This window comes from Martes martes (assembly GCF_963455335.1).
Source record: "Martes martes genome assembly, chromosome: 5".
Taxonomy (NCBI): Eukaryota; Metazoa; Chordata; class Mammalia; order Carnivora; family Mustelidae; genus Martes; species Martes martes.
Window position 1 is genome coordinate 95,413,040 of NC_137892.1, and position 16,556 is coordinate 95,429,595.

Sequence of the window (16,556 nt, forward strand, 5' to 3'; positions counted from 1 at the left end):
ATTTTAATCACCTCAGAATTTTCAACATGCATACTTTTCCAACATTATGTATTTTCAACATTATATGTGTTTTTGGTCAGGAAAAGGCTCCAAATAGCTCCTCTAACTGTCCTTCATCTACACCAACTCCTGATGCTTCTAAGCCTCGGAGAACAAAGCTTGCCTTTGATGACAGGTGAGAGAAAGTTTTTTTTCTGCATTGGAGAAATCATTCCAGTCAGCATATAAGAAACTGGTATAAATTCCTGTCAGTGACCAGAAGAATTCATACTTGTGGTGTGCTCCATAGAACATTTAGATTTTAATTGAAAGGCACTCTACTACTCCAGGTACAATTCCTTTTTACTGAGCTCTATGACTCCTAGGGGATGCGAGTAAGGTGCCTTCAAGTAGAACCTGACTGCTGCTGGTACCCTGTTTAACGTGGGAGCTTTCTTAAATAAGTAGAGAAGTGTTGGGGTTTTTCATCCATTTTGTTAAAAGGTTATTTCTCTTACCCACATTCCTTTTATTCCAAATCTTTCAAATAACTTGGGAAAATTAGCATTTAATACTAAGGAGCTTGATCTCTATTTTCCTAAGTAGAAAATTTGTCATGAGTTGGCCAACACAAATTGTGCTCTTAACCCAATAAAAACATTTGTCAGAAAACCTGGAACTGAATGTTTAGTAATGGGTTATTTTCTTTACTTGAAGACACGAAAACTGAGGGATGCTAGAGAGGAAAATGAACAAGTAATATCTTATGAAAACATTTACTATTTTATTTACTATAAAAATTTACATTGCAGAAATTATTCAGCAGACCATTATTTACAAGAAGCAAAAAAGCTAAAGCACAATGCCGATGCATTGGTATGTAAACATTCTGACATTTATTTATTTAATCAAATTAACTTAAATTTTCATTTATTGTTTGTTCTCATAGTACCTCAGTGTATCTCTCATTACCCTTATTCTCCTTTCTTCAGTCTGATAGGTTTGAGAAAGCTGTATACTATCTTGATGCTGTGGTATCTTTCATTGAATGTGGGAATGCATTAGAGAAAAATGCTCAGGAATCCAAATCCCCATTCCCTATGTATTCAGAGACAGTGGAGCTCATCAAGTAAGTGGGAAAACTTGGCTGCCACATCATTGGCACTATTACTTCTTTGGCTCATCTAGGAAGGGGCTGATACAGCTGTATACAGTAAAGCTGTGAAGGATCTTAATCCTTTATTGTCCTGGGATAAGGAGAATTAGATATTTCAATGGGTATTTATGCCTTTGTTTAGGTTGGGTTCTAATGTTCTGAGGACTAAGGAAGTCCTAAGATCAAGGTGAAGTACTATGTTTTGTGTAATTTGTTTGTTGCTTTAACTCACAGATACACTATGAAGCTAAAGAATTACTTAGCCCCTGATGCTACAGCTGCAGATAAAAGGCTCACGGTACTTTGGTAAGTGTTGTGTTCCAGCCTCTGCTAGATGACAGGCTGTTCCCTAAGAAATTGTGCTGTTTATGCCCTTCTGAATGTTATCCTTGATTCGGCCTTTCATAACCCAGACATAAATCTAATCTTGATGGGTAAAGTAGAAAATAAGTCAAAATTCCTACTGAAAGACTTTTAGTTGTTGTCAGTCTCTGATCCATTGCACTCATGGCAAAGCCTTGGTAGGGTAGGACTGACAGTAGAACTCCCCATGTCTCCCATGGTCCCTTTTTCAGGCTCTTCTTTCAGTATCCTCTCTCCTTACTCACATATCCTGTGCCTTCCCGTAGGGAGCAAATGTTTAGCTTATTCAGAATAACGAATGTGGCTTGTTGGCTTAGTCCCAGGGCGATATTATCAGATCGTTTTATGAAAGTATTTACTTTACCTGGCACTGGCTTTAACAGCTAGGAATGTAGCTGTGGATAAACTGACAGGGTCTTTTTTGTCATGGAGTCTAGTATCTAGTGTGAGGAGATAAAAATTAATCAAATCGTCACACAAGTATATGCATTCAGCACTTTGAAAGAAAAGTATAATAACTGTAAAAGAGTAGAGTATAGAGACACTTGGTCTTCAAATAGAGGGGATATGTGCAAGGGCTGGATGGTGGAAAGAAACTGGCAACTATCAAGGAACTAAAGGAACTACACATAAAGACCAAGAAGAAGTGAAAGTGACTGGAGAGATAGGCAGTGGTGAACGTGCAAAGCTTTTGCAAGCCATTGTAAGGTTCCCATATGTTGCCTCAGAGTTGTACTATACATAGTTGAGTTTCCTAGTTTTTATTGTTGAATTTTAGATATTTATAATTTGATCTAGAGATTCTGCTCCTCAGTGATTTCTTTGAACGCATATGTTATAATGACATGTTGGTGTCTTATGGGTGAGGTTTTGATTTTTGATGGTCAACAAATAGGAGACTAGTCCTAAGGCTCTTCCCCTCCTTTTGGTATGTACTGTAATCAGAACATGGCTTCCAGTTTTGCCTGAGAATTAGTGTCATTGACCTTATGTCGTGGTCTGTTCACATGAGCCAGTCCTGTGCTCTTGGACAATACAGAAGTTGTCCGTGCATATGTGGTCAGAGTCCACTGTGCTGGTAAATAAGCTACCCTTTTCCATTGGCTAGCCTGCGATGCCAGTCTTTGCTGTACCTGAGGCTGTTCAAACTGAAGAAGGAAAATGCTCTGAAGTACTCAAAGACACTGACGGAGCACCTGAAGGTAAGTGTAGAAACAAGGAGGGTCCCTGTCCTAGGGGACAAGATTTGTTGGTGAACTTTCAAATAGGTTGAAACTTCCTGGAAAGTTTTTAAATGTACATGCATCTGATTGTAGAATCTTTGTAGCCATATGCAGTAGCTCTTCCTAGTATTTCAGTGGATGGAGCCTCTTTCTCTCATGAGACCTAGTTTCTAATTCGCAGATGGCCTTCTGTTTTTACTACCACGCTTCCTCAGACTGTTCAGTTAGTTTCCTGAAATGTCTATGTATTTTCCTCACACCCCCACATCAGTCTTCTTAAAATCCTGTCCTGGTTCTCAGTTCAGACTCTTCAGTAGCTTACTGTTGCTTGCCAGGTCGGGTCTGAGCTTCTTTCCCGGACCTCAAGTCGTTGAGGTCTCTTTCTCCTGTTCTTACCTAAACCTCTGCTCCCGGGAAACTGTATGGGTCACATCCGTCCACAGCCTTTGCACAAAGTATGACTCACCTCTTGTCTGTCTGTCCCTTATTCTCTGTCCTTCCATTTAAGTTTTCCAGAACCCCCAGCTCTCACCTAAATAAGGTCTTCCTGTTGCACATTTACACACACACACATTCTCTTGCTCTCGTGCTTATATTTTGGGTTCTTAAATTTGCAAAGCATCTTAAGTAGCAATTCTGGCCCCCTATATTCTTGAATATATTTAATACTTCAGAAGTAGTATTTTTTTAATTACGTACATCTTATTTTTTCCACAGAATTCTTATAATAATTCTCAAGCACCATCACCTGGCTTGGGAAGGTAGGTAAATTTTAGTCTATAAAATATTTTTTGTGACAAAATGATTTATTTTTGTGTAAAAGCTGGATGGGTAGGGTCCAATTTCCAGAAATGAAAAGATGACAATTAAAAAAAATTAAAACCATCTCTAATAAAGTATTTTTTAAAGTCTTCGTTTTTCCTCTTTATTTTTTACTAAGTTGAAAATACAATGAACACAGGAGTAGGCAGGGGACATTTCACCTGTAGAAAACTGAATTTTTTGACAGCACCTCAGTCCTTCTCAGAGTTTAATTTATACAACTAGTTGGCTTTTTATCATTGAGCTTATCTTTATTTTACTCAGGTCTCAATACTGACAGAAATTAGTAACAGTGGCATGATTGTGGTTTCTCCTCCATCCCAAATCACCCCGCAAAAGGAGGACAATTACCACGACAGCTTTTGTTTTGTAATTTTTTCTGTTCAGTTATTATTTTTATGTTAAATGACTTTGTCTTTGCCCTTGTGTATTTTCCGAACCAAATTTATAGTGCTGAAAGAGAAGGTAAAAAAAATTCACAACAAATCGCTTTTGTTCCCCCAACTTTTGTTTCATTTTCTTTTTTTTTTTATGGTCTTGGGCACTTCCACAAATTTTAGTATTGCTGAAATGAACTTCCCTGATTTCAGCATGTGTTTCCTAAGAATATTTAATGGACAGGAAGACTGAGATAATTGCAGTTGAATGAAAAAGCTGAACCTCTTTGTCAGCTTTGAATAACTTGGTTAAACTAGGAAAGTACCAGAAATAATGGAGTTCAAAATAAGACGTCCCTGTGTACTACCACAATTTTCTTGTGTTAAGATGCAAATTCCTTCCAACTTTTTACAAAACAACTTGAAAAGTACCTAATTACCTGCCAGAATAGATGGAAAGTGTGTCCAGCTGGGAGTGAGGTGAATTGCTGCTCTCAAGGTGTGTGACTTCCTCAGTTCTTTGCTGTCTTTTGTTCTGTTGCCATTCATTAAAACAAAGAGTCCAGATGCGATGATTCACCATGGGCTTTAGTGAGCTAAATACTTAGAAGAGATTGTACTTCTGTGCGGGCTCTTCTAGTTTAAAAAAGTCTTTAAATTTTAAAAGCCTTCATGGATGAAGAGCCAGTAGAACATGGGTTTCATCATGTTCACCACATTCACATGAATAAGTTTCCTGTTTATCTCTGTGTAGCAAAGCTGTTGGGATGCCTTCCCCTGTTTCTCCAAAGCTGTCGCCCGGCAATTCCGGAAATTACTCTTCTGGGGCCAGTAGTGCTACAGCAAGTGGTTCTTCAGTGACCATTCCACAGAGGATCCACCAGATGGCAGCCAGCTATGTTCAGGTTACATCCAACTTCCTCTATGCCACTGAAATTTGGGACCAAGCTGAGCAGCTTTCCAAAGAGCAAAAAGGTAGGAAGTTCTCTGGAGAAACTTTGAAGGATGAAATTGTTGAAAGAGCTTTTATGATCTAATTAAGTGTCTGATCTGCATTTAGTTTATTAGGTAGTCTAGAGTTGACAGTAAAGCGTTTCCTAATCACCATTGCTTACCAGTCATACCAAATGTATGGAGTTTGGTCAGAAATACCTCTCACTGTACCAGTGATGCACACAAAACTAAAAACAGCTTTTGCTCTAGGACATATGTGCCTTTGTTCTTGGCAAATTAAGTGCAGCTTCAATTATAAAAATAATAAAATACCCGTTCTATTTTAGGGTGGTTAACAGTCCTTGGCTTAGGCATACAATTACATGCAGACATCTTGTACATATGAGATGTTTAATATATAAGAAATCACATTCAGGGGCACCTGGCTGGCTCAGTTGCAGGAACATGTGACTCTTGGTCTTGGGGTCATGAGTTTTGAGTCCCATGCTGGGTGTAGAGATTACTTTAAAAAAAAAAAAAATTCATGCTGGAAAATTGGAAAACTTGTGTGATAAAGGAGACAATAAAATAAATCAGTTTCTAGCATTCTTCAATATTAGGTTATATGACGCTTTTGTACCTTAAGTTTGTTATCTCCCAAACTAAGAACATTGATAATTATAAAGTATTTAAAGGTCCCAGAGAAGAATCACTATATTGTACACCTGAAATAAATGTAACACCATATGTTACCTATACTGGATTTTATTTTATTTATTTTTTTAAGGAGCGTGCACGCATGTGAAGCGTCTCGGTGATGGGGAGAGAGGCAGAGGGAGGAGAAAGAGAATTCCAAGCAGGCTACACACCCAATGCGGAGCCCCAAGTGGGGCTTAAACTCATGACCCTGAGATCATGACCTGAGCCAAAATCAAGAGTCAGACGTTTGACCGACTGAGTCACCAGGGCGCCCCAACTATACTAGATTTTATTTTATTATTATTTTTAAGATTTTATTTATCTGTTAGAGAGAGAGAGAGAGAGAGAGGCAGTGAGAAAGGGAATATAGGCACAGAGAGTTGGGTGGGGAGAAGCAGGCTTCCCTCTGAGCAGGAAGCCCGATGTGGGGCTCCATCCCAGGACCCTGGGATCATGACATGAGCCAAAGGCAGATGCTTAACTGACTGAGCCACCCAGACCCCTATATTGGATTTTAAATTAAAAAATAAGTAAGGGTGCCTGGGTGGCTCAGTGGGTTGGGCTGCTGCCTTCGGCTCAGGTCATGATCTCAGGGTCCTGGGATCGAGTCCCGCATCGGGCTCTCTGCTCAGCGGGGAGCCTGGTTCCCTCTCTCTCTCTCTGCTATAAACACCATCTTATTTTCATAGTTGTTATTAGCAAATGTGTGTGTGTGGCAGCTATTCAGGTAGACCCTTTGTAGAGGAACACTACGCTGGTCAATCAAGTGTCCTTTTTTCACAGAGTGTATTTAAATATGTGTAATATAAACAGGTAATGAGATGAAGATGAAGATTCTTATCCCTAAGGAATGATAATGGTGGGAGAAAGGTAGAAGAGGAACCCAGCATCTAACATAAAATTGTGTCCCTGAAAACCTAATTCTTTCCTAAAATTTTAAATATTGTCACTATTGCTCAGGAAAGGTTACAAAAGCAGGAATTCTTATTAAATCACTCCTGCTTTACTTTCCATTTTTCTTCCTGATGCCAGTTTTCTAGCCTTGTTTTTCTTTGTCCTTTCATTCTCTTTGTCCTTTCACTTTTACTTTTTGTGTGGTACTTTTCAAATGTTGACTAAAGGAAAGATAATGGCATAATGATCCCTGTGCATCTTTCATTCAACACATTTTCCTAATCTTGTTTCACCTCGCCCTCTCTCTGAATCATACTTTTCTTGCCCCACTGGAGTATTTAAAGCAATTCCCCTGAACATACTTAGGTGTATGCATCCTTGGGTGATACGGCTTTTTCAAGAACATGATCATCATGACTTTTTTTTTTTTTTAAGATTTTATTTATTTGACAGACAAAGATCACAAGTAGGCAGAGAGGCAGGCAGAGAGAGGGGGAAGCAGACTCCCTGCTGAGCAGAGAGCCCGATGTGGTGTGGGGCTCTATCCCAGGACCCTGGGATCATGACCTGAGCCAAAGGCAGAGGCTTTAACCCACTGAGCCACCCAGGCCCCCGATCGTCATGCCTTTAACACAATCACCAAAATTAACAGAAATTCCTTTCTATCACCTAATACCTAGTCTATCATCCAATTTTCCTGTTATTGCAAATATGTCTTTTTTTTTCTTTACTGTTTGTTTTTAACAAGATCCAAACATTCCTTCATCAGTGTCCGAAGTCTGTCTCCTTCTTCCAGTTTTTGGTGTTTGGAGGAATGGGGCACTGTGCCATTTATGTTGAGGAGGAAATGAGTCCTATTATGGATTTGACTGATTGCTTCCTCTTGGTATCGTTTAGCTTGCTCCTCTGTCCCCCTTATTTCTTTAATACTGATAGTTACATTTTGAGACTTAATTAGATTCAGGTTTTTGACATTTCATGGGTGCTGCTCTAGATCTATTATATGATATTATTGAGGCATTTAATTAATGGTTATCTCTTGTTTAGTGATACTTGCATTTGGCCATTGACACAATCCAGGTGGTTTCAGCCTGACCCAGTTTGATGTAAGATTCCCTATTAAACTTTAACTTAGGTTATTACTTACTTCCATTGCTTACATCCATTATTGCACTAGGAAATAGGAATTTTCAGGGCACCTGGGTGGCTCAGTCGATTAAGTGTCTGGCTCTCAATCTCAGCTCAGGTCATGATCTCAGGGTCATGAGTCCAGGTCCCACATTGGATCCTACTTTAAAAACAAACAAAAAAAGGAAACAGGAATTTTCTATTCTGATATTGCACCTGCATTTATTATCTGGAATTCTATAAAGAAGACCCTTTTCTCCTCCTCTTTGATTGCTTCTATTTGAATAGGCCCAGGTGTTTATCGTGAGAATGATCCCTTTTTCTCTGCATTTATAAAAAACTCTCCTTTCTGAGTCCTACACCCCTCTCCTTTCTCCCAAAATTGCATTGGGATCAAATGTTAGGACACTGTCCTTCCTTCCTCCTCTCTGCACCCACATCACATGCAGATCAGCCTTTATTTGGTCACACAGGAAGAATCCTTTCATTTCCATCCTTTGCATTTTTAAACTATACTGTCTAAAACATGGGATAATTTATCAGTGTTGCATGGCATATGATTACAGCAAAAAGTTTGTCATAAATGTCTAATCTCACAGGAGCTCTTATGGGGAACCGTTCAAAGAACTTTTTGTATCACTTGCTTCTTACACAAAAACAGTATATACAGACTGTTTCGAGTAATAGTACAATGAAGTACATTGTCTCCATTTTAGTAATGTGTACTCCATATTAGCAATTGATAATTTCCATCAGTGGAATTCTGCTTTTATGTATAACACTTAATTCCTAACCATACAATCTGTTTGAAAAGTTTCATGACTTAGGCAAAATACTAGAACTTGAAAGACAGATTATGGGTTGGTTTGTTCTAAAGCATGAATGGTCATCATTGTAGTGTAGGAGGGAGTGTTTTTTTTACTTCATTTGACTACTATTTTAGAATCTAGCCTAAAACTTTTAAAGCAGCATTTCAGGAGACTGTGTACACCATTTAATGACTGTTTCTGGTTTTCTAGAATTCTTTGCTGAACTGGATAAAGCGATGGGCCCTCTCATCTTTAATGCGAGCATCATGACAGACCTCGTTCGATACACCCGCCAGGGACTGCACTGGCTTCGCCAGGATGCCAAGCTGATATCTTGAACTGAACACATTCTCGTTGCCTCTGATTTTTCTCCACAACACTGTGTCACATCACAAAGGAAAACTGCCATAACATGCCACCTAGTCGACACTAAGAATGAGGAATGGTTTTCTCCTCCCTGGTTCATGTGTTGTTGTTATTTATAACCCAAAGCCACGATGTCAGTTGACCCCTTTAATATTCCCAATATGAAAAGTTACTTAAATGTTTTTAAATCTGCAGCACATTGATAAGATGGTTTCAGTGATCTGTAATAAGATTGAAATTCCAATTGCAATTCATAACTAATCAATTGAAATCCTATTTATTTTATTTTTTTAAGTTCCCAGATTGGGGCTAGTATAAAACTTAGTTATTTCTGCCTATAAATTTACTTTGTTGAACATTAAGTGTAAATTTAAGGTAGGCATTTTTTATTTATATACTTGGGGAGCTTTGTTACCTAATGTCTTTTTGTGGTAGCTCTTCTAAGAGTAAGAGTTGGTTCATCTAAAATATGGACATGTTCTTTCTGTATCTACTACCTGATATTATTTTAAATCTTAACTACAGTTTTATTGCAGAATTTATGCTTAGTATTAAGGATATTCTACACATGAAAAATCATTTAAATATGAGAAGATGGCATTCTACAGATAGAAGATGAAATGCGTCTGAGTTGGTATGCATTATGTCAAGAACTGTGAATGTGTTAATAACACTATAGCAATCACAAGGTGACTGTAGGTTGCATTTAATGCATTACAAAAGAGGGCAGGCAAACTTTCTAGGAGAAGGATATCATGTGAAGGGTTTCATAAAAGGACAATCTTGAACTTCATGGATTGTATTAAAACCATGTGTTCTTTTTTATTGCTAATAATTTGACAGTTAATTGAAAAAGAGTAAGTTACTATGGAACAAAGGATGATTCCCCCTCCTGAGGGTTGCTACTTATGTCTCTTTCAGTGATCATGTTTGGAGGGTTGACTCTCTCTTCAGAATTCTTATTTGTAAACTGTTTTTGCCACACTAGATCATGATGCTCTTATGGGAGCATGCAGTGACTGATGCAGGCGTGGGCTGGAGCTTTGCTGCGCGTGCTTTTGCTATACAATTTAAGGTATAATGCCCGAGCTAGAGATGAAGTTCTCCTTTTAAACTTGTCTTGTACTGACTCCCTTTGTATTATGAAGGCCCTCACCTATGATTTATGTTTCTGATGGGATGAGAAAATTCACACTAGAAAAGTTCCTAATTTGGTCCAGTGTTAGCTCTCTTGGGAAGGGAAGGGGAGGGGAGCAAGGGTAGCGCTTAAAGCCAGCTCTGTAAGAGTTGTATATCAAAGTACCTTTCCCTGTAAGGTGCATATCGGAGTCAAAGGTGAGAAATGTACCCTCTGTCATGCCCCTGTCATGTGCCCCTATCATGTCTGGTGTGCCTTAAATCTTACCTTTGAATGAAAACTCTATGGATTGTTTACAGATATTTTACACTAGGACCAGATCACCCAGTATGGTCGGTCTTTGGCAGTAGTAATGTTCAGTTCTCTTTCTTTTTTAATCTTCCTTTAGGGTCACATAAAGGTGAATTAGTTTAGAAAAGCTAATGCCTTGGTACATGACTTAGTCTGATTGGGTAATGGCTGCTCCAAAAAAATTGTTTGTCTTTCTCCCTATTCCAAAAATGAATTCATCCAATGAGAAAAGAAGATTGCCCTACTGTTTATAGATGATTGCTAAGGTTTGAAGTGGGAAAGAAAGGATAGAACATCTCCCAAATCCAGTGGTGCAGTGAATCCTCTGTATATGAGTCTTTTTTACACTTATTTCTGAAGCTAATGAACCTTCGTTGTCCTGTGGCTTCATATTTACAGAACTTTTTAACTGCCCTGTACCTCAGGTGATTTTTGCATGTCGCTGGGGATTAGAATCCAGAAATTATGCTGAAATTAATCTTTTTCTCTTGGAGACATTGCCTCTGAAATCTTGATCTAACTTATTAGTATGTTTTAGGAATAGTTTTCCTTAAGAGGACAACTTCTCAGTGATTAGGGTAGTTATTCGAGGAGAGACTTGACCCTGTTGATCAAGTAGCTGTATGTCCTGTCCTCTCTGATTGCTCTTACTCTGATTCCTTACTTTGCAGTGATGTCTTAGAAGTGGATAAAGCTTTCAGCCACAGCAGCCAGCAGGGCACCTCTGAGTTCCAGTGTATTCTAATCTCTTGTGTGTCCTGAAAGGCAGCAGGAGTGTTTCTGGGGTCACACTGATATTTTGTTAAAACATAGTTTCCTGCATGTTTTATGGTGCTGTTCTAAGTTAATTCTCTCTCTGGAACTGTGTTAATTCTTTGGGAATGAATTTTTCAAGCTTTTCATTGTGGAGGGATTTTCCCACCAGGTGGTAACGGGCAGTGGATCAAAATCCTGTCCTAAATAATTGAATTTTCAATGTCATAGTCCATGGAAACACCACTCCCTTTCCTCTGTGTCCATCTCCTCAAAAGTTTTCTGTGTCTTCATCTGCTCCAGTGCATACTTTGGACTCCCTTTGTAGGCCACCATTCCTCCTTCCTCAATAGGTGTCTTCACTGTTCTCTGACCATTTAAAACTGAATTTGACAAGTGGCTAAAAACTTACTTCGTCTGAGACTTGTACTTAATATATAGTTAATTATAGAAATAGCAGCTATTTAAAAAATCACTCTGTTGACTGCTTTTTAAGACCACACTTGTATGCCAGGAGGCAGCAGCCTACGCCCCTGGACTCTTCACAGGCAGCCGGTGAACAGTGGATGAAGTGCCCAGCCTGGGCTGGGTTGTGGGGAGCACTCCCCTCCAGGTGATCCACCCGCCACAGTCCAGCCTGGGTCCAGTCTTGCTGGGAGCGTTCAGCCCGTTTCTTGCCTCAGTGCCACGTTTTCCTGGGCAAGTAGCCAAGAACTAACTTTAAAAGCGATGAGTACTCCAGATAAATCTTCAGCTATAGTTGCTGAAGAGTGGAGAAGGTTGACCATCTCCTGATTTAATTCTACAGTGAAAAGGTGGTGTAGAGTAATGTGTGCATGTGCCCAACATGCCTGTGCTCTGGCTAGCTCTCCCACTGGCGGGTCCATAGGCATCTGGGCCGCATTTTGCATTCACTTGTGGCTTTATTAGATTCACTGTTGTTGTTTTTTTTTTTTAATTGTTGTTCGTTTCTTTTTATTAAAGAAAGGTTTAATCAGCTAAATCAGACAAGCATCATTTTGTATTTAATGACAGAAACTTTGGGAACTTACTTCATTGAGTGAGCTTGCATTGTGAAGCAAGAGCCTACAGAAGGCACCTGATCTAAATGAAAGTTCCGGTTCTGGAGGCTGGCAGCACCCTGGAGTTTCAGAGCAGCCAGTGGTCGCTCCAGTCAGTGATGCCTGATTGTGTAGAGGAGAGGTACACTGTGCACTCTTCTAGGTGTGAGGGTATGCAGCTTTGGATTTTAAAATTATGTACACATACACACTTTATATATATGTATGTATGTATGAAAACATGAAATTAGTTTGTCAACAATGTGTGTGTTTAGTATTTTAGCTTAGTGCAACTATTTCCACATTATTTATTAAATTGATCTAAGACACTTTCTTGTTGACACCTTGAATATTAATGTTCAGGGGTGCAATGTGTATTCCTTTTAGATTGTTAAAGCTTAATTACTATGATTTGTAGTAAATTAACTTTTAAAATATATTTGAGCCCTTCTGTAGTATAATAGGGCTCTTACAGGGTGGGAAGGATTTTAATTTTCCAGTTGCTAATTGAATAAAATGGCCTCATTATGTATTTTGAATTTTAGGAGTTTGCCTCTGGGTCCCAGGAACATCTAATGGGAATGACAGTTTTAGGCAGATTGTGATGATTTTTTTCTTTAAGTAAGTTGGGAAGCAAAGCATTTCACATCCATGTAGACTCCTATCACCCATATTTCCTAATTATGTGGAGCACAGATTTCATTTTGATTTTACATATCAATGTGTTGAGAGAGGCAGACATTTTTCCAGAAACAAATAACACTGCACTTCTAGGGTTGCTATTCAGTAAAATAAAGAGAAAATTGTCAAATGATTTGGAATATGTAGAGGAAGAGGCCAAGTTGGTCATGTCTTTTGCGTGCTTATCTTTCACATACTCCGTGATGGAGAAATTCAGTTTAGACTTCTAGACCTTAGAATCAAGCTGGCAAGTGACCAGAAGTAAGTTATTACTAGTAGGTAAAGTACATGCTGATTCTCTTCATTTGAACCGCGTGGTTAGTTTTCTCTAGAAAAGCAATGGAAAAATCTCTCCACCTCTTCCTTTTGATGGAATCTGGTCACAGAATAAGGCATTATAGTTAAGTCTATACTGAGTCTTCTCGATGTTTAAGTATCCTGAAATAGCAGCCTAAAAGCAATCATTATGTAATGAAGTTGACTTTCGGAATGTCAGCATTGACCTCTCTGTGCCACCATTGCTCAGCTAAGCATAAATTGCCATCCTTAAAAAAGAAACAAAAAAGCTCTCTAAATGTGCATGGGGAAGAAAAGCTCCCACCCAGAAATTCTAGTAATCTGCAGTTTTGACCTGTTACCGCTTACACGTGGGGTTTCTTTTCAGCTTTTAACCACTGGAATTTTCTACCTGCTATGTTCCTCCCTGGAAAATATGTTTGGAAATGCTGCCTTTCACATCTCTGCCATGGTTATCCATACTGTTGAGTTTGTTGTTGCTGTTCAAGAAGTGTCTCCATTTTATAACTTTATGCACACACCTGGCAAATCATTGACATGAGCGTTCAACAGTACTGGGTTTGGGGTGAGGCAGGGCGGGGCTCACCACCAGAGCTGGCCCAATTGGCAGTGCCTGAAAAGGCACTACTTTGGAGGACCGGAGGACCAGATGTGAGATTGGTTAGCATGGTTATGAAAATTTCTATCTAGCCTCCGTTTTGAATGGTTTTACGAAATTTTGTATATGGAGGATGGAAATGCTTATATATTTATTGAATCCTTTTATCTTGTTTGAAATTAAAATTATTTGGTGAATAACGGTTTGATATTTGGGGAGGGTTTTGGAGGGGAAGTAATGCCGCTGATAAATTAAAAAGCCTTGTTGATTTTGCAGAAAGGTACTGTTAGTGTCTGATAGGATGCCTTTGTTTTTGTACATGATCCAGATCTTTGTTTTACATTTCTTTTATCCAAAATATTTAGGCATCTGACATTTTCAACCAAAATTTCAATTATATACTGTGATTTTTATTTGTTGCAATACATTAAAATTTCAGAGGTACTTTGGGGCTCAAAAGCTAGGATTTCTAAGTATGTGCATTTCACATAATAAAGCTGTTAATGGTGAGCAAAGTATTATATACTAACTAGATTTTTCCACATCTGTATAGTATATTATATGTATTTTGTGGTATTGAGATTATAGAAAGTTTAGAGTGTCAAACATGCGTTTAATGTGTATTTTTAAACAAATTTATGGCAATTAAAATATTTGGAGACAAGGGTATCACATTTCAATTTGTAAAGATCTTTTTAACTCTACTGTGTCATTAAGATGCTTTGTATAATGCCAAACCATAGCTGGAGAAACTAAGTTTAATAAATATCAAATAGATTTTCTGTATTAAAGTTTATAAACACTGTGCTCTTTAAACTTCTTCAACTCTTACTTTGCCTTTTCAATGTAATTTCTGTTTTGTACCTTAGTGTCCACTGCTACTCTGCCTGAAAAATCTGGACCCCCAGTCCAGCTCTCATTTCCTGATTACAGAAATTCTGAACTTGATGGCCATGCATCCTTTTGCATAGATCACAGTTCGCCCTCCTTCAGCAGAAATCCAAAAAAGTCTTTTCTGCTGTTCTTGGGGTCTTGGGTTTTTATTGTTTTATTAAACTAGATTCTTCTTCCAGTTCTGCCTTCTGTTAAGTCCTAGACAGATGTGGGCACATCATCAGGTCACAAGTGCCAGTCCATCTCTGACAACTCACTGAAGAGTTCTGACACGGAGTGAAGGACTAGGATCAGGGCCAGGGCCACAGCATGTGAACTTGCCAAGGCTAAACACGTGGCTGTTAGGAAACTGGTCTTTCAGCCTCTCATCGTGTTCTTTGTTTCTTAAATGTTCACTTTCACTGTGCTTTTACAGACTGCGAAGTCTGCTCTTAGGCAATGCTGGGTTTTTTTCTGTAGCATACAAAATGAATTCTTTTCAAACCCTCAAAAGTTTGAATTCCAGACTGCAAAAATTTTGAGACATTTAATAGTATACATAGAAAAATAAACTCTAAATTGACAAGTTTAGTAATGGTTATCTACATAACATTCTAAGAAGAAACGGAGACCAGTTTAAAGCGTACATCTGTCTTTAAATATTAAAAATACAAGACTGCTTCACTTAAGTGTCTCCAGCCAAAATGCAGTTAATCAATATTCCATAGAACGGAGCATTGTTGTGGGTGAGCGCTGTCCTCTTTTCCCCTGGTTTGTACATCATTCCTGGGCCACACTTAGGGAACAGCGTCTTTTTCTAAAGGAAAAGAAAGGGTGGTTTTTAAGACAAAGGTCTAGCAGTGCCCAGAGCCAGCCACCTCTTCGCATTTCCTTGCTCTGCTGGCTCTATCTAGCCAACCTTGGGGTAAACTGCAGAAAGCAAAGGAACCACTCTCTCGTGGTACCCGTGTGGAGCTGTTCTTGGTTCTTGAATCCCAAGGGATTCACCAGGGAGCTCCAGGCTGCAACCCAGGCAATCGCCTGTTCCACTTTTATTCTTAGGTAAGTGTGTGTGTGCTGATCCTCGGCCTGCGCTCAAGTTTGTGGAATACCTGCATAGCCTTGTGATACACTCGGAATCGTCCCGGCAAGAGGATCCAATGGGCCTGAGGGAGACCCCTCTCCAAAACGGGGTCATTCTCCGTGACCTTCTCTTTGTTGAACTCAGTTCCAGTACTGGGGAGCCATCTGCCTGTAGGGCAAAGACAAATTAACCTCAGGTATGGAAGCGCTGACACCCATCTGCACACCTTGGGCGAATGATACTGTAGACTCCAGAGCAGAGGGCCCCTTCCTCAGGGCTGAGTCCCATTCTCAAGGTCTGCTTACAATTTCCCCACCAGCACAGTCCCTGCACGTCCACTTCCTACCTGGTTCAACAGCAGCAAGCAGATCATGAGCACTGCAAAGAGCTTGAGGTGCCGCATCTTGCCGGAGGGAGGTTGTTGGAGCCCGGAATCCAGCGACAGTTCCCACTTGCTTTTATAGACTGAAATTCACCTCTTTTATGGTTGCCAGGTGAGATGGGGGCAAAGTTTATATTTGCAGTCAGGGTCGATTTAATAAGTTAATGTCTACCAGAGGAATGTGCTCAAGGCCTGCCTTTCAGGCACGTTGTATTTACTGATCCCTCATCTGGACTTTGATTATGTTTCTGGCTTGGACCCTTTTACCAAAAGTCAGCACCACCCCCTCCTTCCCTTTGAAAGCCACGTGAAGCCACTGAGGGAAACCAGGCACCTAGCCACATTTTGATTCCAAAATAGCTCAGTGAGATCACTGTAATCAAAATAGAAGTCTCATAATGAGGTCTTCGTGTTGACGCCTTTCAACCTTGTCTGGGAAAGAAGCACCAATCTGGTGTTACAGGCAATTGGATAAGGCCCTTATCTCCCTTCTGTGGGAAGTTGCTTCAGCAAGTGTGACCCAACAGTGCCCCAGATCCCCCTTCTTCATAGATGATTTGTCCTAGTTTCCTGCTCCAGATCATCTCCCTAGAAGAATAGACCGAGCTGTGGCAAGTTCAAAGTCTAGCCTACCTGCCTTCTCCCAGGG

General features: G+C 39.5%; 2 protein-coding genes across 2 annotated transcripts in view; one reads left to right on the forward strand and one right to left on the reverse strand.

Annotated features, from left to right (window-relative positions):
* Positions 1 to 9,320, forward strand: part of AFF4 (ALF transcription elongation factor 4) — an 89,219-nt gene extending 79,899 nt beyond the window's left edge. The window contains exons 14-21 of the mRNA XM_080803367.1: positions 81 to 175; positions 792 to 855; positions 972 to 1,108; positions 1,370 to 1,441; positions 2,607 to 2,700; positions 3,439 to 3,482; positions 4,675 to 4,895; positions 8,594 to 9,320. Coding sequence (XP_080659493.1) covers positions 81 to 175; positions 792 to 855; positions 972 to 1,108; positions 1,370 to 1,441; positions 2,607 to 2,700; positions 3,439 to 3,482; positions 4,675 to 4,895; positions 8,594 to 8,721 — 855 coding nt within the window. The 3' untranslated portion in view covers positions 8,722 to 9,320. The remainder of the gene's footprint in view (positions 1 to 80; positions 176 to 791; positions 856 to 971; positions 1,109 to 1,369; positions 1,442 to 2,606; positions 2,701 to 3,438; positions 3,483 to 4,674; positions 4,896 to 8,593) is intronic.
* A 5,653-nt stretch (positions 9,321 to 14,973) lies between these two features.
* On the reverse strand, positions 14,974 to 16,182 carry LEAP2 (liver enriched antimicrobial peptide 2). Its single transcript, XM_080803382.1, has 3 exons — positions 15,872 to 16,182; positions 15,554 to 15,693; positions 14,974 to 15,258 (listed from the first exon to the last, which is right to left on the reverse strand). The coding sequence occupies exons 1-3, from the start codon at positions 15,926 to 15,928 to the stop codon at positions 15,222 to 15,224; spliced, it is 234 nt and encodes a 77-aa protein (XP_080659508.1). The 5' UTR covers positions 15,929 to 16,182; the 3' UTR covers positions 14,974 to 15,221.
* Positions 16,183 to 16,556: the final 374 nt, after the last annotated feature.

Excerpts from the sequence above, each read along its gene's own strand:
- LEAP2 (XM_080803382.1), bottom strand. The coding sequence starts at position 15,928 with ATGCGGCACCTCAAGCTCTTTGCAGTGCTCATGATCTGCTTGCTGCTG. Across the intron at positions 15,694-15,871 it reads GCTTGCTGCTGTTGAACCAG|GCAGATGGCTCCCCAGTACT; the intron begins GTAGGAAGTGGA and ends TTTGCCCTACAG. Across the intron at positions 15,259-15,553 it reads TGTATCACAAGGCTATGCAG|AAAAAGACGCTGTTCCCTAA; the intron begins GTATTCCACAAA and ends CTTTTCCTTTAG.